The following is a 23,696-nucleotide window of genomic DNA, read 5'->3' as shown; positions in this document are numbered from 1 at the left end:
CACGAGTTTAACTTTTAACAACATTTAGTTTTTTAAACATATTTTATAAATAAAAAATATATATATAAAATTTGAAAATTAATCGTACTTTCAGTCGCTTTTAAACATAGAAAAATCCTATTGCGCAATAACAAAATTTTCAGCAATAGCCAAATTGACGAGAAAATTTTCGACAGCAGGCGCTAAATTTTTCTCCTTGATGGTTCGAGCACTTATCAGTTTTCTTTTTTCGGAAGCATCAATCTTCGCAATAGTAGTGAGTTGACTCAAGAGATCCCTAGTTTTGTCTGCAATTTCACTTATTATTTGTGCCTCAGAGTATGACTGATTTTCAGAAAGCTGCACTAAAAAAAGTGCTATTTCTTTGTGAGTTTTCGTCATTGTCAGGCTTTCTGAAATATTATAAAAGAGAATATTTATATTTATCCTACACAAAGTATTCTCTAAACACTACAAAGGTATAAATTTTCAACAAAAACTCTTTTACTTCCAATATTTAATTAAGTACTTTCTTTTTAATTACTTTTACTTAAAACATTATTTTCCATAAAAATAAACTAATTAAAAAAATTAGTAACATTTAAAAAAAACTTATGAAGTTTCAACTAAAATTGTAAATTTTTCCCTGGAATAGTAGAATTTTAAACAAACGAAAAAAATGAATTTTCAACTAAAATGATGAATATTTAACTACAATAATTGAATTTTTGAACAAAAAGATGAGTTTTCAACCAAGAAGATTTTTTTGATCATTTCTACCAAAAATACGAGTATTCAAATAAAAACGATCATTTTTAACCCGAACTTTAATCATTAAATTCATAGTCAAAAAATGTATGTTCAACCAAAGAGTTGAATTTTTATCTAAAATTATGGTTTAAGTTTACTGGAATAATATTTACATTTTCAGTTTAAAAAACAAAATAAATTTCCACTTTAATTTTTGGAAAAAATTCCTTTTCATCCAAAGAAAAAATAAGTTTTCCATAAAGCAGCTCAGATTTCAACCAATAAAATGAATTTTTAAATAAATATATATTTTCTACTGCAAAATTTAAATTTTTAACAAAAAATCAAATTATTAATCTTCCACTGGAATAGTTGAATTTTAAGCCAAAATTATGAGTTTTCAACTGAAACAATGAATCTTCAACTGAAATAATTTAATTTTCCACAACAAAAAACTAACTTTTACTAAATAAAAGATAAATTATGAATTAAAAATGAAATAATTAAATTTTGAGTTCGAAAAATTAATGTTCAACCTTACAGATGAATTTTCAACTAACACTATGGAACCGTCAATTGGAAGAAGTTAAATTTGCAATTAAAAAAATACTTTCCATAAAAAAAAACTAATTAAAAAAATAGTTACATTTTCAAACAAAATGATGAACTTTCAACTAAAATGGTAAATCATGAACTAAAATATTTTTATTTTAAGATGAATTTTCCACTTAAATTAAAAATCTCTAAACAGAATAGTTGAATTTTTGACCAACCAGATGAATTTTTAATCCCGAAAATTAATTTCTAAAAAAAAATATGAATTTTCAACAAAAAAGATAATTTTTCAACCAAACATTGAATAATTAAATTTTTAGTCAAAAAATTAATGTTCAAACAAAGAGATTAATTTTTAACTAAAATTATGGAATATTCAACTGAAATAATAATAATTGAATATTCAGTCGAAATGAAAAAAGATGAGTTTTCAACTAAAACAATTAATCTTTGACTGAAATAATTAAATAATCAACAACAAAAAACTATTTTTTACTCAAAAACGATAAGTTTTCATTCAAAAATTTAAAAATTAATTTTTAAGTTCGGAAAATTAATGTTCAACCAAATAGATGAATTTTCAATTAAAACTATGTAATATTCAATTAGAATAAGTTAAATTTTCAGTTAAAAAATTACTTTCCATAAAAAAACTAATTTAAAAAAAAAGTTACATTTTCAAACAAAAAATTATGAATTTTCAACTAAAATTGTCAATCTTTCCCTGGAATAGTAGAATTAAAAAAAATTAATTTTCAACTAAAATGATGAATATTTAACTAGAATAATTGATTTTTGGACCAAAAAGATGAATTTTCAACCAAGAATGATTAAGTTGATCATTTCTACCAAAAATACGAATATTAAAATAAAAAGGATAATTTTTAACCCAAACTTTAATCATTAAATTTCTAGTCAAAAAATGAATGTTCAACCAAAGAGTTGAATTTTTATCGAAAATTATGGAATATTTAACTGGAATAATAGTTACATTATCAGTTTAAAAAAGAAAATATATTTCCACTTTAATTTTAAAAAAATCCTTTTCAACCAACGAATAAAGAAGTTTTCAATAAAACCGCTCATATTTCAACCAATTAAGTGAATTTTTTAAATAAATATATATTTTGTACTGAAAAATATAAATTTTTAACAAAAAATCAAATAGTTGAACTTGCAGGTGAAAAAATTAATTTTTTCAAAATAAAAAAACGAATAACCAATGATGAACTTAACTGATGAATTTCCAACTGAAATTATAAATCTTCAACTGAAATAGATGAATTTTAAGCCAAAAAGATGAGTTTTGAACTTGAAAAATGAATCTTCAACTGAAATAATTAAATTATCAAGAACAAAAAACTAACTTTTACCAAAAAAAAGATAAATTGTGAATCAAAAATTAAATAATTAAATTTTGAGTTCGAAAAATTAATGATCAACCAAACAGAAGAATTTTTAACTAAACCTATGGAATATTCAATTGGAATAAGATAAATTTTCAGTTAAAAAATTACTTTACATAAAAATGTTTTTTTTTTAATAGTTAATTTTTTTTAAATTATGAAGTTCCAACTTAAATGATGAATATTTAACTAGAATAAATTGATTTTTTTTACCAAAAATATGAATTTTCAACCAAGAAGATTAAGTTGATCATTTCTACCAAAAATACGAATATTCAAATAAAAAGCATAATTTTTAAACCAAACTTAAATCATTAAATTTAAAGTAAAAAAATCAATGTTCAACCAAAGAGTTGAATTTTTATCTAAAATTATGGAATATTTAACTGGAATAATAGTTACATTTTCAGTTTAGAAAAAAAAATAAATTTCAACTTTAATTTTTGGAAAAAAATTCCTTTTCATTCAAAATTAATTTTTTTTAACAAAAACAAAACGAATGACTAATGATGAACTTTCAACTAAAATTTTAAATCTTCAACTAGAATAGTTGAATTTTAAGGCAAAAAGATGAGTTTTCAACTGAAACAATTAATGTTCAACTAAAATAAATAAATTATGAACAACAAAAAACTAGTTTTTAGTATAAAAAGATAAATTGTCATTCAAAAATTAAGTAATTAAATTTTAAGCTAGAAAAATTAATGTTCAACCAAACAGAAGAATTTTCAACTAAAACTATGCAATATTCAATTCGAATAAGTTAAATTTTCAGTTAAAAAATTCTTTTCCATAAAAAAAACTAATTAAAAAAAAATAGTTACATTTTCAAAAAAGAAAAAATATGAATTTTCAACTAGAATTGTAAATCTTTCACTGGAATAGTAGAATTTTAAAACAAAAAAATGAATTTTCAACTATAATGATGAATCTTTAACCAGAATAATTGAATTTTCAAGCAGGAAGATTATTTTGATAATTTCTACCAAAAATACGAGTATTCAACTAAAAAGGATAATTTTAAGTCCAAAATTTAATAATTAAATTTATATTCAAAAATTGAATGTTCAACCAAAGAGCTGAATTTTTATTTTAAATTATGGAATATTAAACCAAAAACATGAATTTTCAACCATAAAGATTAATTTTCTACAAAAGAAAGGCTAATTTTTCTCAAAGTACATACATTTTCAAGCAACTAGTTTAAATTTTAAATAACTGAATTGACTGAAGACAAAGTAGAAATAACTTTTCTAAATCGACCAAAATTATTAAAACAATGAAAACTTCCTGTCACACTCATAGGGTATTTTTCGCGCTCAAAAGGTAACCAATTCAGAATAAATTCATAAGACTTCAAAACAATTCAAGTTGAATTCAAAAAAATTCAAATGAATTGAAACGAATTTTTTAAATGAAAAATGAATGTATTGATTTCCGTAAAATTGGAATAAATATAAAGGAATTTAAGGTAAATCAGAAGAATTCGGTGAACTTCATACGAATTCAAGGCGAATTTGAAAAACACTTCAAATAAATTGTAAACAATTTTAAAATATGAAAAGAATTCATTGAATTCGGTGACTCTGAAATGAGCTTGGGAAAATTCATGGCAATTCAAAACAATTTGATGAATTTACAAGAATTTAGGAAGAATTCTAAAAAATAATGTCAAATTTCCTCAATTATTTGAGACCCTACTAATTTCTAACTAAAAAATGACTAATGGATGACTAATTATATAAAATTCATAAAAAATCGAACTGAATTTAAAAAAGAGCATTCAAGTGAATTCAAAACAATCCAAAAAAATGAAAAAATTCTTCGAATTGAGTCAGTTTGAAATAAGTTTAGAAAAATTAAAGCGAATTGAGAAGAATTTGATGAAATGCCTAAGAATTTAAGTTTGATTTTCAGAGACTTCAAGAAGAATTAAAGGAAAACGTTTTAAAAATCCATTCAATTGAGTAAAATTTAGTGAATTTATAAGAATTCAAAAAGATTTAAAAGAATTCAGGATACATTAACAATAATTCAAAGCGAAATCCAAATAAATTACAAAAAAAATATTTGAAGATCTCTTGAAATCTTTGAAACCCTACGAAATCTCTCAATTCTTGTGAATAAATTCTTTGGAATCCATTATAATATTATAAAATCCCATAAATTTACATTTCTACTTCAAATATTTTAAAGTATTTTAAAACCTTTTAAGTTCAGTCAAATCGTTCCATATCTTCCGAAATTCTGATAAATTCTTAACAACCGCGTGCAAATTTTTTTTAATTCCTTAAAATTATTAACATACTCTAAATATTTGAAAGACTTTGAAATCCCTTCAAACTATTGAAATAAACTTTAAAAATTTGGAATCCTTTAATATCTCTTGAAATCCCTTAAAATTGTTTAAAACCCTTGAAATTTCCGATGAATTAGAAAAAAATGCTTTAAAATATTTCAAATACTTTGATAATTTTATAAATTATTTATAATTAATTTATTATAAGACTATATAATTGATTTGTTTGCACATTTTTTTAAAAAAGAAGCCATTGAATTAAGTAGAATTGAGTAAGTTTAAAAGATTCAATTCTCGTGAATAAATTCGTGAATAATCACTTTTCTTGGTTCAAAATACGAGTAATTTAGAATTTAGAACAAAATTCATTTTATTTTAGAACATTCTTTTTTTTTTGAAAATTAATTTGTTATAATCAAAGTTTAACTATCGCATTTCTGGTTGAAAATTTAACTTTTTTAGTTTAAAAAATTAATTATTAAATAAAAAATTCATTTAATTTATTGGCCATTCATATTTTGTATTAGAAAATTGATCTTTTTGGTTTAAAATTCAACTACTCGATTAAAAACATATACATTTTGTTGAAAATTCATCTTTTGTATAATAGAAAATCAAGCTTCTTGGTTGAAAATATATCTTTTTTATAGAAAATTCAACTATTTTTTTGACACTTTGACTATTTGTAGAAAGCTCGTATTATTGGCTTGAAAATTCAATGTTTGGGATTAAATTTTGTTCTTTATTGACTGAAAAACTTTATTTATTGAAAATTCGTCCTTTTGATATGAAATTTTATCTCTTTTGTTAGAAATTTAATCTTTATGTTGAAGATGTAACTACTTTGTTTGAATAATCATTTGGTTTTTGGTTGAGAATTAATTTTTTCAACTATCAACGTAACTATTTCATTTTTTGTTGAAAATTGATTTTTTTTGTTAAAAATTCATCTTATTAGTAGGTCGAAATTATGCTGATACGTTCGAGGTTTTAACAATTTGGTCGAAAATTAAACTATTCGGTTGAAAATCAATCTAAATTGAATTTTTTCGCATAAAATTAACTGTTCTATTAAAAAATCATATTCTTAGGTTAAAAATTAATGTATTTTGTGGAAAATTTGTGTGTTTGTGGTGGAACATTAATCTTCTTGCTACAAAATTCATCTTTTTGGTTGAAAAATTTAACTATTTGATACAAAATTTGTTTTTTCAGTCAGAAACTAATTGCTTGAAAGTGGAACTATTTTTATTAAAAATTGATCTTTTCTAGTTACAAATTCATGTAATTTGTTTTAAAAAATCGTATTTTTTTGGTTGAAAATTAATCTTCTTCAATAAAAATTCATCCTTTTTGGTTAAAAAATACAAATTTTTGGGTCTAAATTAATCTAGTTTGGCCAGGGATTCAAAGATTTAGTCGAAAATTTAATTTTTTGATTTAAAATTAATTTTTTTGTTAGCCCTTTGCGGCATGGTAGGAATACCGCAGTCCCACCTTTTTTCATATCATAGTTTGCGATTTCAGAGTATTTTTTATTGTATTTTACACAGATTCTTTTTAATTTCATGCTCGCAGGATGATTAAAAATTACAATTTTTGTGCGAAGGGTCTAAATTTTTAAAATAATTTGTTAATACTTATAAACAAAGATGAAAAAAGCGTTTTTTGTTGAAAAAATTCATTATTGAAAAAACTGTCTATTATATCCTTATGAAAATGGGTACTTAAGGGTTTTCGGTGTCGCTGAATACGAATCTGGACTCAGATTTTGAAAATTCGAAATGGCGGACCCAATATGGCTGCTGAAATTGGGAATATTTTTTGATTTTATCTGAAAATTGGTATACAGAGGTTTTCAGGGTCGCGGATCACGAATCTGAAATCAGACTTTGAAAATCCAAAATGACGGATCGAATATGGCGGTCAAAATAATAAAGTTTTCTGGATATTTTTAAAAATTAGTGTACAAGGATTTTTGAAGTCACTGATCACGAATCTGAATTTTGATTTTGAAAATTCAGAAAATTGGTACTAATCCATGTTTTAGGTGAGTAGGTGTATGTTTTTTCAAACCTCAATATTCTAAATATTTGTCATTTTGAATACAGATTGAAGATCAGCGACCCCCTGCCTGTGCCAACTTTCAAAAAACAATTTAGAAATATTTTTAATTTTGGCCCGCCATTTTAAATTTTCAAAATCTAAGTTCATATTCGTGATCAGAGATACCAAAAACCCCTGACCAGCAATTTTCAAAAAAAAATCCAAATTTTTCCCGCCATATTGGACCCGCCATTTTGAATTTTCAAAATCTGAGTTCGGATTCGTGATTAGCGACTCCAAAAAAACCCTGTATACCAATTCTTAAAAAAAATCCAAAAATATTCCAAATTTAAGTCGCCATATTGGATCCACCATTTTAAATTTTCTAAATCTGAGTTCTGATTCGTGATCAATGATACCAAAAACCCCCGTATACCAATTTTCAGAAAAAATAAAACAATCTGCCAAACGTTAGCCACCATATTGTTAAAATTGGCCATAGGGTTAAAATTGTCTATATTTTTAGTTCAAATTTAACTATTTGGTTATAAATAAAAAATAAATGAGGAAAATTGAACTTTTTGGTAGAAAATGAACTTTTTCGTTAAAAAATCATATTTTTGGTTTGAAAATGTAACCGTTTTGTAGAACATTCGTTCATTTGGCATTAAAATTTAACAACATTTTGTTGATAATTAATGTAATTTGTTCAAACTTCATGTTTTTTTATAGAACATTAATCGTCTTTCTAGAAAATTAATCCAGTTGGTTAAAAATGAAACTATTTGGTTCAAAATTAATTTTTTTTTAGTTGTAAAATCAACTAATTGCTTAAAATTTGAACTAGTTTGTTGAAAATTCAGAGTTTTTAAAGATTTACCTTATTCGTTAAGAATTTAAATATTCCATGTTCAGAAAATTAATTCATTTTTTTATAATACACTATTTTAGTTAAAAATTAATTTCTTTTGTTGAAAATATAATTATTGTCTGTCAAATACTCTTCTTTTTTGGTTGAGCATTAATTTTTTTAACTAACAATGTAACTTCGATTTTTTGTGGAAAGTTGATATTTTTATTGAAAATTCATGTACCTCATTAAAAATTAATCTTTTTTGGTAAAAATTATTCTTAATATTTTATAATTCATCCTTTTGGTAAAAAATGCAACAATTTAGTTTTAAATTAATCACGTTTGATTGACGAATAAAAAATTTGGTCGAAAATTGAAGTATTCGATTGAAAAATTAATTTTTCTTTAAAAAAAAGCATTTACGCTGAACAATCGGTCATTTTCGGTTAATTTTTTTATTTGAAAATTGAACTATTCCATGTTTGGTTAGAAATTAAAAATTTGTATTGAAAATTATATTTCCTGGTTGAAAATTCGTCCTTTCTGGTTAAGAATAATATTTTCGGGATTAAAATCCAACCGCTTCGTAGCTAATTCGTCCTTTTGGCTTTAAAATTCAACAGTTTCATTCTAAATTCATGTGTTCTCAAAAATTCGTGTTTTTGGTAGAACATTAATCTTTTTGCTGAAAAATAGATCTTTTTAGTTGAAAATTGAAATATTTGGTTAAAAATTCAACTTATTTAATTGAAACTTAACAAAAAAATGTCTTTTCTCCTACAAGCGATGGCTTTTTGACAAAATTCTTAAATTTTCAAAAAATAATTGAATTTTTTAATTATTCAATCTAAAAGGACAAATCTAAAACAAAAACGTTTCATAGTTTATATTTCAATCAAAAAAGATGAAATTCGTACTAAAAAGAAGAAGAATTTTAAAACTAAAGAAGAGTTTTCAACAAATAAAAATTTTCACTTAAGAAATAAATAAAAGTTTATCTAAATTGTTAAACCGTTAAGCCAAAAGACGAATTTTATCGACTAAATTGGATTTTCAGACAAAAAATATGACTTCAGCAAAAAATTAATTTTACACGAAACTGATACATTTTTAACAAACAAAAATGAACATTCAAACCAAGAAAATTAATTTTGAACGAGAAAAAAAGCTTTTCCACTAAACAGCTAAATTTTCAATCAAATACATACGCTTTCAATAGAAAATATAAGTTTTTAAAAATGTAGTTTAACTTTTACCCAAGTAGTAGAATTATAAATTAAAAGAGATTATTTTTTAAGCTAATGGTTAAACTTTCAACCAGAGATCAGTTTAAAAAAATATATATAAATCAAGAAAAAATGGTTTCTTAACAAAGTGTTTCAATCAAATCTTTCAAACAAAATAGTTGAATACTCAAGCAAAGAAGAATAATGTTCAGCCAAAAAAGTTGCATTTTCATTGAAAAGAAATGAAATTTCTACTAAAAAGAATACATTTTTTAATCAAAAAGATCAATTTTTCAAAAAATAGTTGAATTTTCTCTTAAAAAAGATTTCATTTGACCAAATATGATTACTTTTTAATAAAATTGTTAAATTTTCTCCCAAATAGTTGCATTTTTATCCAAAAAAGGATAAATTTCTCTTAAAACAGATAAATTTTTGTTAAAAAAAAAAACATTTTGAAGAAAATAGTTGAGTTTTCGGTTAAAAAATATTTTGATTGATTTTTAAAAACCAATATATAAATTTTAAACAGAAAATAAATTTTCTACGAAAAAGTTAAATTTTCAACAAAAACAGTTATATTTTTCTATTCAAAAAGATTAAATTCCTTTAAAAAAAGAGTTGAATTTTGTAAAGGACTGTTGCATTTTTATTCAAGAAAGATGAAGTTTTTTGTAAAACAGATGCATTTAAAAAAAACTTCAAATAAAATAGTTAAATTTTCATAAAATGAAGATTCCAGTTCACTTTCCAAAACCAAAATAAGAACTGTAAGCAAGTTATTTTTCTGCTAAATAGTCCAATTTTTAATCAAAAATTCTGACTTTTTAAAAATATTATTAAATTTTCAACAAAAAAGTTGCATTTTTCTCAAAAAAAAAATTGAAATTTTGCTAAAACAGGTGAATTTTTATATTTTTAAATAAATTTTGTAAAAAGATTAAATTTTAAATAAAAAAGACAAACTATCAACAAAAAAAGTTGACTTTTAATCCAAAAATAGTTCAATTGACTTTTTAATACAAAAATACGAATTTCAAACAAAAGTAAATTTTCTAGGAAACAGTTGAGTTTTCAACAAAACAGTTGCATTTTTATCCAAGAAAGATTGAATTTCTCTTAAAACAGATCAATTGTAATTTCAAAAAAAAAACAATTTTTTAAGAAAATAGTTGAATTTTCTGTTAAAAAAGATTTTAATTGATTTTTCAAGATCAATAAATTAATTTTTTAACAAAAAATAAGTTTCTAAGAAAAAATTGGATCTTGAAATGGAAAGGATGAATTTTTAATAAAGTAGTTGAATTATCTACCAAATAGTTCCATTTTTATCCAAAAATTTAAAGAAAAAAGTATGGGTTTTTAACCAAATAGTTGGATTTTCAACCGAAACAGTTGCATTTTCCTATCCAAAAAAGATGAAATTTCTTTTAAAACAGATGAGTTTTGGCATTAAAAAATATTTTAAGCTATATTTTCAACCAGAAAAGATTTCAGTTCACTTATCCACACAAAAATATTAAATTTAAACGAAAATTAAAATATCTACAAAATAGTTAAATTTTCAACAAAACAGAAGAAATGTGAACTAAAAAATATGATTTTTCAACAAAATCGTTGAATTTTCAATCAAACAGGTCACCTTTAAAATTAGAAAGACAAACTCTCAAAAAAGAGTTGAATTTTTAACCGAACAATTGCATTTTTATTCAAGAAACATGAAGTTTTTGGTAAAATAGATAAATTAATAAATAACTTCAATAAAATAGTTAAAATTTCATAAAAAGAAGATCACTTTACAAAAACCCAAATAAGAATTGTGAACAACAAGTTATTTTTCTGCTAAATAGTCAAATTTTTAACCAAAAAGTCTGACTTTTTAGGAAAATTCAAGGTGGCCGTTTTAATTGAAGAAAAAAAATTCCCGGTCATTTCCCGGTTTTTTCCCGGTTCGCAAACATTTTTCACGGCCGATGAAATTTAAAAAACCAAACTATATTATAAAAATTTTTCCATATAAAGTGATAAACAACAAATTAAAGCATTTAAAGTGGAATACTTAAATTCCAAGCTTCTAAAATTGAATTTAGAACTTTTATAAATTATAGAGTTTAAAGATTCAGATTAAGTTCCAGAAATATAAATCCACGTTAACATTTTCAATAGTCTAAATTCAAGAATCAAGCAATGAACTTTAAAAATTTTCAAAATTATATTATTTTAAGTTTAAAATTTTTCCAAATTCAAAATAATTTTTTAATTTTTTTCGGAACTTTTAAATATATTTCAAAATTAATTGAATTTTTTCTATGCCTTTTAGAAAATCCTGCAAATTGAGAAAAAAAAATTAATTTCAATTTATAAATAATAGTAGAACACTAATTATTATGTGTAAAAATATTAGAGTAATTTTAAGGGATATTTAGAAGGTTTAAAAAGATGCAAATTAAATTTAGAACTCGAAATAATTTGAAATACTTACAGCTGAATTTAAAATAAAATGTAGATTTTTCCATATTTCAAACCAAAAATTTAGAATTTTCTTAATAATTGTGAAAGACTTCAAAAGAATAAAAAAAATTTCTTAAGATTCCTAGGAAAATTGAAAACGATTCTTCACATTGAAAAATTATTGTAACAGAAACTTTAAGAAGATTTTAAGAGATTAAAAAAATGATCAAAGAAGAACATGGACGATTTTAAGTTTTTTTTTTTAATCTGCAGGATTTTTAAAAATTGTAGGAAAATTTCGATTAATTTTAAAATATATTTAGAAGTTCTAAAAAAATGTTAACACACTTCGTTTAAATTGCTTGAAATAATTTCAAGTTTTTAATTAATTTTGAATATTTTCAAAACCTCTAAATATCTCTTAAAATTACTCAAATTTTTTCTACAAATAATAAGTGTTCAATTGTTATATATACATCAAAATTTAACAAATTCGTTTACAAATTAAACAATTTTTAAATAGAACAATTGAAATGATAACGCTAAAAGATTAAAAGTTTTTCGGAAATGAAAAGATTCAAAGCAGTCTGTGTAAGCAATTCAGTTTCAAATTGTTTTCTTTTAAATAGTTGGTTTCAATTCACTCGTCTTAAATGAACAGTTAAATATTGCTAAATAGTAAATACTTTTTCTTTCATGAGAAATTTTATTTAAAAATAAATTTATCGGAATAAATGATATATTAATTTCAAATTTTGAACGGATCTAGAATTTTTTGGTCAAATCAATTATTGTTCAGATTTCTATACTTAGAGTACAGATCTATTTTAAAATTGTTAATTTAAAATTAATTTTAAATTGTTTAAATCTTCAAAACTATACTTTAATTATTTCAAAAACTGTTAAAATCGAACTTGGGCAGATTTTTCTTCTGAAAATTCGTAAAATTCCCGGTTTCCTGGGCACTATTTTTTATTTAAAAAATCTTCGATCTTAAAAGCTTCTAATTTTTTTTAACCCTTAAAACTGCATTTTAAAATTCTTTAAATTAAAATATATGCTTAAAATTGAAAAATTTAAAATGGAACGTTTTTTAAGTGAAAGATTTTTGAATTAAGCATTCTAAACTAAATGATATAATAATTGATAAAAATCACAATTTAACCAATTATTTACAAAACGGTTGAAATTAAAGTTGGATAACATTTTTATTCTAAACATTTGGTAAAATTCCCGGTCAAAAAATAAATTCACTGTCATTTCCCTGGTTTCCCCGGTCCAGCGGCCATCCTGTATATTGTTAAACTTTCAACAAAAAAGTTGCATTTTTATCCAAGAAAAATGAAAATTCTACTGAGACAGGTGCACTTTTAAATCAAAAAGACAAATTTTCAAAAAAGAGTTGAATTTTTATTCAAAAATATTTCAATTGGCATTTTAATATAATAATACGAATTTAAAAAAAGTAAATTTTCTAGGAAATAATTGAATTTTCAACAAAACAGTTGTATTTTTATTCAAGAAAGATGCAATAATGCTACATTTTAAAAAAGAGGAACTTTTAAATAAAAAAAAACGAATTTTCAGAAAAAAAAGTTTTCATAAAAAAAAAATTTCATTTGATTTATCAGCAACAAAATATGAATTTTAAACAAATTCTTTTCTACAAAAATAGTTGAATCTTTAACCCAAAAAGACGATATTTTAACAAAACAGTTTAATTTTCAGCCAAAAAGGATGTCATTTTAAGAAAATTTTTACCTAATTTAAGTGCGGTTCCCTTACCAATTTAATTAATTAAGAGTCATATTTACCTTTGGCATGATTAGCGACAGTGATTTCCCTTGCCGGAAGATTAACAAGCAAATCGTACAATTCGGTTCTGGATGAAATCGTACTATCTCTGCATCCCATCACATAATACTGATAGCTCTATAAATATAAAAAAAAAAACAAAATAAAATCACTTTTGCACTGACCAAACATGAAAAAACACCTCTTGCTTCTTATAATAATTTTTTCAAATACGAACTTTCAATTCCATCAGCTCATCTGGTACTAAATCAACCCAGGGACGAAGATAAGTCGAAACATGATGATGAGTCATTAAAGCTGGAAAACTTTGGATCCATTTCAATAATTGTTCGACGCTATGATGATAAACGACGATTCTCTTTTTCAGTAAAAGCGCCGTGTAAATGAGAATTGTTTCCAATTCAAAGGTCTTAATCAATTCCTTGACATTCGTATTTGATCCGGAAAAGTGACTATTGAAATCATCCGAAAAAAAACTTCCGTTTTCTGCCAAAGTGCAGGAACCTTGCGTATAAACAGCCAAGTAAATTTTGAAGAGTTCAATGGGACTTCCTGTCTTGCAATAAATTTTGCTGAGAACGCGAGAGAGGACTTCATACTTTTGCGGATGAAACTCTTTGCTAAAGATAACGGTAGCAACTTGTTTTACCTGAAGAGAAAAATAAATATCGGAAATGGAAATCCTGGTTTACATCTTTCAACTATTTTTTTTTATGGAGTCGTCCATAAACTAGATTACCAATTTTTGGCTATTTTTAACCCCCGTTTTCTCCCTCGTTGACAACCGTAACCCAAAATTTTATCAAAATATATGATTAAGGGTTATTTTTCACGAACAAAAGGACAATAATGGAGGAATGGATTCTTTCAAATAAAATAAATGCAAATAAGGTATTAAATAAAATACAAAACACTTTAAATTTCTAAAATTTCAAGTCGAAATATACATTACATTTTCAACAAAGAAGATTAAGTTTCTGATAAAAAATACTAATTTTCTACCAAAAAGGATAAATTTTCAGTCAAATAGTTGATTTCTTACCTACGTAAAAAGACATCAATTTTCAATTGAAAAAATAAAATTTTTACCAAAAATGGAATAGTTTTATTTTTAGTTACAAAAATTAATTTTAGACCGAAAAAAGGAATCTTCAGCGAAATAGTTCAATTTTCAACTGAAAGGATAAATCATAAAAAAAATTAATTTAAAAAAGATTAATTTTTTTTTAATTGCATGCATATTCAACCAAATAGTTAAATTTTCAACCAATTAAATTAATTTTCTACTAAAAAGACGAATTTTAAACAACATATATGATATTTTAACTAGAAAAGATACTTTCAATTAAAAATATAAAATTTCAACCGAAAATGGAAGTTATATTTTTAGTTACAAATATTAATTTTAAATCAGAAAAAGAATCTTTAACGAAATATTTCAATTTTTAACTGAGAGGATGAATCATACAAAAATTAATTAAAAAAATTAATTTAAAAAAAGTGAGTTTTCAACGAAATAATTAAATTTTAAACCAATTAAATTAATTTTCTACTAAAAAGACGAATTTTTAACAAAATATATGAATTTTTAATCAGAAAAGATGGACTTTCAATTAAAAATATAAAATTTCAACTGAAAATGGAATAGTCATATTTTTAGTTACAAAATTTAATTTTAAACCAGGAAAAAGAATCTTCAACAAAATAATTCAATTTTTAACTGAAAGGATGAACCATTAAAAAATTAATTTAAAAAAGTTGAATTTTCCAAATAATACATGAATTTTCAACCAAATAGTTAAATTTTCAAACAAATAGATTAATTTTCTACTAAAAAGACGAATTTTAAACAAAATATAGGAATTTTTAACTAGAAAAAAAATTTAATAAAATTAAAAAATTAATTAAATTAATTAATTTTAAAAAATTTAACTAAAAATATAAAATTTCAACCGAAAATGGAATATCTACATTTTTAGTTTAAAAAAAAAGGGAATCTTTAACGAAATAGTTCAACTTTAAACCCAAATATCGCATTTTTAACCAAAAAGAATTAATTTTCCGACCAACAAGATGAAATTTCTACAAAATATACGAATTTTTCAACTAAACAGTTGAATTTGCAACTAGAAAAGATCAATTTTTAGTTTTAAAAAATACGTGAATCAAAAATGGAATAGTGCAATTTTTAGTTTAAATTAATTAATTCACAATACAAAAAAAATTCTCAATGAAATAGTTAAATTTTCAACTAAGATGAATCTTAAATAAATTAATTCTTAACAAAAAAGATCAATTTTCTACAAAAGACATGAAATTCCAATCAATTTTCAATTAAAAGTATCACATTTTAATCAGAAATACAAAAACTAAATAGTTATTAACTTAATTGTTCAATTTTGAAACCAGAAAGATGAATTATCAACAATAAACTTAAAATTTTCAATTCGAAAATATGATTTTTCCACAAAGAAGTTAAGTTTCTACTAAATTGTTAGATTTCCGTAAAAATAGTTTAATTTCAAAATTAACAGTTGAATTTGTAACCAAAAAATGTGGATTTTCAAAAAAAATAGTTATTTCAAAATGAATAGTGTCATTGTTTACCAAACTGTTGAATTTTTAAGACAAAAGAAAATTTTCTGCAAAGCAGTCCACTTTTTAATCCGAAAATATTAATTTTCAACTAAAATGGTGAATATTCAACCAAAAAAATGACTTTTTAAAAAAGTAGTTGATTTTTAAAACAAAAATTTAATGTTTCAACTAAAAAATGTATTCTTAAAGAAAAATTTATTAGTTGATATTTCAACAAAAAATTTTAATTTTTAATAAAATAACTGCTGAATTCACGAATTTTTAAAAAAATTAGTTGAATCAAATTTTTAACGAGAAAAGATCAATTTTCTATTAAAAATACATTTCAGCCAAAAATGGAAGTTACATTTTTAGCTAAAAAAAATTTAAAAAAAAAACAAATTCGTAACGAAATTGTTCAATTTTCAACTAAAATTACGTATCTTAAAAAAAAAAAATTTCAACATGAAAGAGGAATTTTCGACCAAATATTTGAGTTTTCAACCAAAACAGATTAATTTTCAATCGAATAGTTGGGGTTTTAACTAAAAAGGATAAATTTTCAACGCAGATGGTAAATTTTCTACCAAAAATGACGAACTTTCAACAAAATACATGAAATTTCGACTAGAAAAGATTAGTTTTCAATTTGAAATATAAAATTTTAACAAGAAATGGAATAAATATATTTTTATTCTTAAAAAAATTAACCCGCCACCAAAAAAAACTACTTCTCAATGAAATAGTTAAATTTTTAACTGAAATTATGAGTCTTAAAAGAATGAATTTTCAAGAAAAAGACGAATTTTCTACAAAACACATGAATTTTCATCGAAATAATTGAATTTTGAGCCAAAAAGTTACATTTTTAACCAAAAAATATTAATATTCAATCAATTTTTCAAGTAAAAATATAACAGAACACCAAAAAAATGAATTTTCAAGCAAAAAGATTAAGGTTCTACCAAATAATACGAATTTTCAACAAAAAGGTACATTTTAAACGAAAGAAGTGAATCTTCAAAAAATATTAATTTTAACCGAATATTAACATTTAAAATTTTCAAATAAATAGTTGAATTTTATTTCCAAAAAGACGAATTATTTACAAAACGGTTGAAATTTCAACCCGAAAATGTGATTTAACAAAGACATGATTTCCAATCAAAAGAGTTCAATTAAAAAGACGATTTTTTTAACCGGGAAGATTAATTTTCTGAAAATCGAATATTAAAATTTTCAACCCAGGATGTTAATCTAAAAAAATATTAACTTTTAACAAACTAATTCAAATTTCAACCAACTAATTGATTTTTCAACTAAACAAAAAATGAATTTTTAACCAAATAAACATTAATTTTCAACAAAATGATTGAATTTTAATCCCAAACGAACGAATTATCTACAAAACGGTCACATTTTCTACCCAAAAGTATATTTTTTTAAAGGAAAATGTCAATTTTCTACCAAAAAGTTAAATTTTCATAAAAGTAGTTTAATTTGTAAACAAATAGTTCAATTTAAACCAAATATATAAGAATTTTTAATAACAAAATTAATTTTCTACGAAAATGTTGAATCCCTAACCAAATCAGATTAATTAAGACCCAAAAATTTACGTTTTTATTCAATTTTCAACACAAATATCGACTTTCAACCAAGAATGGAATAGTTACACTGTTAGTTAAAAACATTAATGATAAACAACAACAAATTTTTAACAAAATACTTGCATTTTTAATATAAGAGATGAATTTTCAACTAAAATAATTAATCGCCAATAAAAAAATTTTCAATAAAATTGTTCATACTAAACGATGATTTTTAAACCAGAAGATTAGTTTTCTGAAAATGGAATACTTCAATTTTTAGCCAAAGAAGCGAATCTTTAAAAATATTTACTTTTAACAAACTAGTTCAACCTTAAAGCAATTAGCTAAATTTTCAACTAAAAAACAAATGCATTTTGAACCAAATCATAGTCCGATTTCCAACCAAAAAGATTAATTTTTAAGCACAAATATTAATTTTCTACCAAAAAATACAAATTTTCAACCCCAAAATATGATTTTTGAACAAAATAATTAATTTTCTACCAAAAAGTTTAATTTGTAACAACAACATTGATGAATTTTCAACTTAGAAGATTAATTTTTGAACAAAAAAGACGAATTTTTAACAATGTTTTTAACCATTTTAACAATTTAACAACATGACTTTTCAACTAGAAAATATCAATTTTTATAAAAAGTATACATTTTCTACAAAAAATGGAATATTTGCATTGTTAGTTAAAACAATAGTTCTCAACAACAACAACAAAACAACAAATTTCCAACAAAAGAGATAGATTTTCAAAGAAAATTTTAAACCTGAAAAAAATGAATTTCAAAGAAAAGAGTTCAACTTAAAAGTTGCTTTTTAAAAAAAATAAATAAACTTTTTAATAGAGTTGATGAATCTACACAAAAAATGAATAGAAAAATGAAAAAAATGAATTGTTAACAAAGGAGTTCAACGTTAAAAGAATCAGCTAAATTTCTAAAAAGATGAATAACGTTTTAAGAAAATAGTAGCATTTTTAACAAAATAAGAAAATTTTTAACTATAATACTATAATTTTTAACCAAAAAGCTGGCAATTGTATCATCTGAAACCCCTTTAAAAAATTGGTAATGTAGTTTATGGACTATCTCTAAGTATTACAAACCTTAGGCAATACATTTGAATCAAATATATCACTGGAATAAACATAAAACCATTCATTTTCATGCCTTGAAAATATGAAAGAGTGGCCGTTGCTTTTTTCGGATTGAGAATTGCACTTTCTTGTGACGAGAGTCTTTTGTGATTCAGTGACTGCCGGGTAAGCCCATGCCCATAAATTATCTCCATTGCAGTCTTTTTCTATTTTAAGCAGATCCAAAGAAAGCAGAATTAATATTTTTTACATTCTCATCAGAGAAGGTATTAGATTTGTGTAAAATTTGACCCACCCAGTTTATGTCAAATATCCACGTTTTGAGACCCCCTGAATCCGAAAAACAGGTTTTTACGAATATGTCTGTCTTTATGTCTGTCTGTCTGTGAACACAATAACTTTAGAAAAAAAAAATCTATTAGATTGTCCTTTGGTACACTCGATAAGTGTCCTAAACTGAAGAACAAGTTTGTTATCCAGTTATTTTTTATATAAAATTCAAAAAGTGAGCGCATGTTGAATATTTTTGAGACCACTTTTTTCGAAATTCAAAAATTTTCCGTACGGATGTTTATAGTATTCAAAAAGTTAAACAATTTATCCTGATGACTTTTTTTAATAAAACCAAAAATTACCAGAGTCAAAGTATTTACGAAATTCCAAAAAACACACGAAAATAAACCTTTTAAGCCAAATAACGGACGATATGAAAAAAGGCAAGAGAAGAAAAAGTTTGATTTCTAAATGCCCTACATGATTATTATAACAACTTTATGAATTTTCTTGAAAAATCCAAAATTTTAATTTTGAGAGCATACAACATTATGAAAAATCCAAAAATTACATTTTTACATGCAACAGTTTCACAGTATTTCAAAGATTCTCATATATATATATAACCATAATTATGTATGATGCTCAGCAGACCATATGTGTAAAGTTTAAATCATAAAAAATATTAGAAATGAGCAAATTCAGTTTATGGAAAAACGATTAAAGTTACAACAAAATGTTTAACAACCAAATTTTTTAAAAAGAATTCGCATTTTTTCAAACGGAACAATTAAACTACGTCTGCTTTAATACCAATGTAAGTTATGAATTATAATAATATACATTTATGGGAATGATATAAAATTTAAGGGATAAACTCCAGTGCGAAGCACGAGATAGGTGATGAGACTGTGTTCGTTAAGGCCGAAGGAGCATTAACAAAAGAGAATTCACGATTACCAAATTACTGTTGTAAAATTCAGTGTTGGGCAAGTTATTTTCTTTAATAAGTATTTACAATTACTGGATAAAGTAACTTCAAGTTACATAATGAGTTACGTTCTTCACTTCCATAATTTTGTAATTAAAAATCAAAATAACTAAAATAAATTAAAATAAATAAAAAAATTTTCAACAAAAAATTATTGAATTTTTAAACCAAAAAGACGAATTTTCTACAAAACAGTTCAATTTTTTAGCGAAAAGGATGATATTTCCACAAAAAGGTTATTCTTCAACCAAACAGTTGGAGTTTCTATCAAATTAGTTCAACTTTCAACAAAATACATTCTTTTTTAACCCAATGATTGACTTTTCATACCAAAAATATTAATTTTCAACCTAAAAGTTTATTGTCAACCAAATAGTTGATCTTTCTACCAAAATATTTGGATTTTTACCCCAAAAAACGAATTTTAAATCAAGTAGGTGAATTTCCAACCAAAGATATGAATTTTCAACTGAAATTATGAATCTTCTACTAAACAACTGAATTTTTTAACAAAGTAGTTCAAATTTCAACCAAGTAGTCAAAATTTCAAAGAAAAAAGACGAATTTCCAACAAAACAGCCGAATCCTCTACAGAAAGTTAAAATTTCCATCAAAATAGTTGCATTTTTTACCAAAAAAATTGATTTTTTTTACAAAAATAGATAAATTTGAAAATTCCTTGGAAGTTTAAAATAAACTCATTAAAATCTATAAAATGCTTTGGACATCTTCAAAATAGTAGAATCTATTAAAAATTCCATGCATTTTTTTAAATACTCTAAAATATTTCCAAACCTTTGAAATATTTGGAAATGCCTTAAAAATTGGTAACGCTTTTTAAAATTTCTTGGAAGCTTTAAAAATACAGTAAAATCTTTAAAATCCTTTGCGGAATACCTTCAAATTATTGAAATCTATTAAAACTTCTCAGAATTTTTTAAACTATACACTTGAATACTAAAAAGGAATGAACAAAAGTCAGAAATAGGTACATATCTGAATTCAATAGTGGGTTAATTTATTTTTAAGAAAGTGAATAGTGATATTTTCATTTTTAAAAGTGAGTATAGTGACTTCATCTTAAAATAGTAACTCAAAAAATGATTTGAGAAAAAAGTACTACTCTGAAGAAATATTAGAAAATGTATTAACATTTTCCTTTTGTAAGTTCAGTGTTTTTATAAAAATTAACAATTAGAAAAATTTACTAAATTAATTTGTTGATTTCATTCATTATTGGAGCACCTAAATTAATCCTGATAATATTACTTTTAGAACAAAGAAAGTTAAATTCCAAACATATAATATTTCTGACATTTTTGTCACTTATTGTAGGTTATGATCCATTCAAAGTATCACAAGGTGTTTGCAAATATTTTTATTGGAAATATAAAAAATCTAACTTTAAAAACTGAATTAGTACCTTTCTTAAAAAATTAAAAACACTTGTTTTTTAAATTCAAAATGGAAATACACTAAAAACAAAAACAAAACAGTAGCCTACTTTATGTTTTTATCTTCAAACCGGAAACTTAACCTGATTGAAAAAAAACTTACTGTATGATTTAATCTCCTGACGAACACAATATTAATACAAAAAACACTTGCAATAAATTATTAAATAATTTAATGATTTAAACAAACCTAATAATCCGCAAGAAACCAACTGGACTAGAGGCGCCATTTTGAAAACTAGTCGCTTTCTATGAGAGGGTATACCGCTACGAGGCGCTAGCGAACTTATCCTAATTACCCGCGGAATTCAAACTTAAATTAAGAAAAGTAAAGATTTTCAGAGGCGCTCATTAAACGAATCATTTAGCGTTTACCCTATCCTACGAAACGATATGCAAAGCATGATTAAAAAGGAAACGAACATTTTTGTAGGAAGGTAAATTTAAACTAACAGTGCAAGGAGAAAAATTTAAAGAGATTAATGCACGGAAGCGTCTGATTTTAGAGCTAAAATTTTAACGTAATTTAAAGTCTCGGATTCTGTGATCTAAAAGCATTAAATAAGAGACATGAGAAAAAGGGACGTGACCTAATGCCTGAAACTTTGAGATTTATGCTTTAAATGCAAGGGTTCCGAGATCTCAGTTCTCGCGCAAAAGCATAATAAAATCTAGGAGTAGTATCGTGAATTAATCTCTCGAAATTTTCCCCCATGTAGGTATCGTAAATATTTTACTGTCGCTCATTATTAGTTCGAATAATGACTTCAAAACGCAAAAAGTGTATGTTTCCCACGGTTTACTCTTTTGCCATTTTTGTTTAGGTTAGGCCTGAGAATCATCTTCTCAACGAAGTATTATAGTAGTCATAGTGGTCACCTATTCGCGATCAAAGATATTACATTCGAGTTTGAAAATCTCCTTTTTTAATTGTAAGATTTTAATTCGAATTTTCCCGCTAAATTTGTGGGTATTTTATGATAAAGTAGAGCTCTAACATTTCAGCATAGCTGTTGGAGGTTCTTCGCCATGAACTATATAGAGTTGCGCAAGAGCGAAAATGATTGGATTCATAGAGTTTCTAAATTCCCAAGAATTTAAGTTCAGGTTATATAACATAACCGAGAATATGATAACGGTCAAAGATATCTTTGATTGATTGTACGAACGGATCGCTTTTCTTGGGCTCCTATATAATTAAGGAAGAATCTTCTTTCGTTTCTCTCTGTGATCTTCCCTCGTATTAAAAAAGGAGGCTTAAGGTGTGGTGACAAAAAAAAGGATAGAATTTTTCTGATTTATTTTGAGCGGACTTCAACTGCAACTACAGAAACAAGTGGGCGTTTACAGGATCGCTGGCCTCTTGGGCCAACGTGATTTCTAAGCATGGGGTCGTTTGGCCATCCAAAGTCTGGCGATGACCGTACGGAGATAGAAGACAGCATAAATAAGGAGGTTTTTGATGAAACCCAACGAGAGCTTCTCCTAGAGATGGCTTCCACACAGAGTAATCATAATTATGCAAATGTAGAATCTGATTTCGTGAATTCTAGTCCTAATTTTATGGGTACTGATCCTCCCACGCCTGTTTCATTTGAGCATCCGTCCAAATCCGCGACGACACCTGTCAAGAGACCGGCTGAAGGCTTGCGAGAACATGATAACTCAAACAAATCCAGGCATACGAATTGAATAATTCTCCATCTAACCACGTGAATCCCAGACGACAAACACGTACTCGAAGTATAATAAGGGGCCATTTACCGTGGAAATAGATTCGACTTGTAATCCTCCCATCCAGATCCTCTCTTTAGGGAAAATCTTACACAAAAACTTTAAAGACGAAGTAATTGAATGTAAAAAAAGGGGCTAGGTAGAACCACAATCCTTTGCAAAACTGGCTCCGGAGCCAATAGAATTGTAGACAATTTGGAAAAGATATGTTCTAACCTTAAAGCTTTCATTCCTAACTTTAGAGTTACGCGTGTGCTCCTAGTGACATTTGACGGATAAACGCTTCCTCAGGACATTAAACTGTGCTTCCACTTCTGTCGAGTTGATCCCTACATCACTCAACCAAAAATCTGCTACGGTTGCTTTAGACATGGACATGTCAAAAATGTCTGTAAAAACCCACGATGCCTTTACTGTGGTGGAAAGCCCCATGAAGAGGGACAACTTTGCCCTAAAGGATCGGAACCCCCTCAATGTCTAAGCTTGTAACGGCCCCCACTGGGCTAGTGATAAAAAATGCCCCAAATTTATTTCTGAAAAAGAAATTCGACAAATTGCAGCCTATCGTAATATTTCGATTAAATCC

The 23,696-nt window shown here is 24.7% G+C and overlaps 1 protein-coding gene across 1 annotated transcript; it reads right to left on the bottom strand.

Annotated features, from left to right (window-relative positions):
• Positions 1 to 91: 91 nt before the first annotated feature.
• Positions 92 to 21,610, bottom strand: LOC117171346 (putative DENN domain-containing protein 10 B). The gene is made up of 5 exons (XM_033358581.1): positions 21,567 to 21,610; positions 18,668 to 18,864; positions 13,598 to 14,029; positions 13,380 to 13,497; positions 92 to 392 (listed from the first exon to the last, which is right to left on the bottom strand). The coding sequence occupies exons 1-5, from the start codon at positions 21,604 to 21,606 to the stop codon at positions 118 to 120; spliced, it is 1,062 nt and encodes a 353-aa protein (XP_033214472.1). The 5' UTR covers positions 21,607 to 21,610; the 3' UTR covers positions 92 to 117.
• Between the last annotated feature and the right edge of the window lie 2,086 nt (positions 21,611 to 23,696).

The sequence above is a fragment of the Belonocnema kinseyi genome, chromosome 4, assembly GCF_010883055.1.
Source record: "Belonocnema kinseyi isolate 2016_QV_RU_SX_M_011 chromosome 4, B_treatae_v1, whole genome shotgun sequence".
In the NCBI taxonomy this organism is placed as follows: domain Eukaryota; kingdom Metazoa; phylum Arthropoda; class Insecta; order Hymenoptera; family Cynipidae; genus Belonocnema; species Belonocnema kinseyi.
Note: the sequence above shows the minus strand (reverse complement) of the source record. Positions and strands in the feature narration are given on the sequence as shown.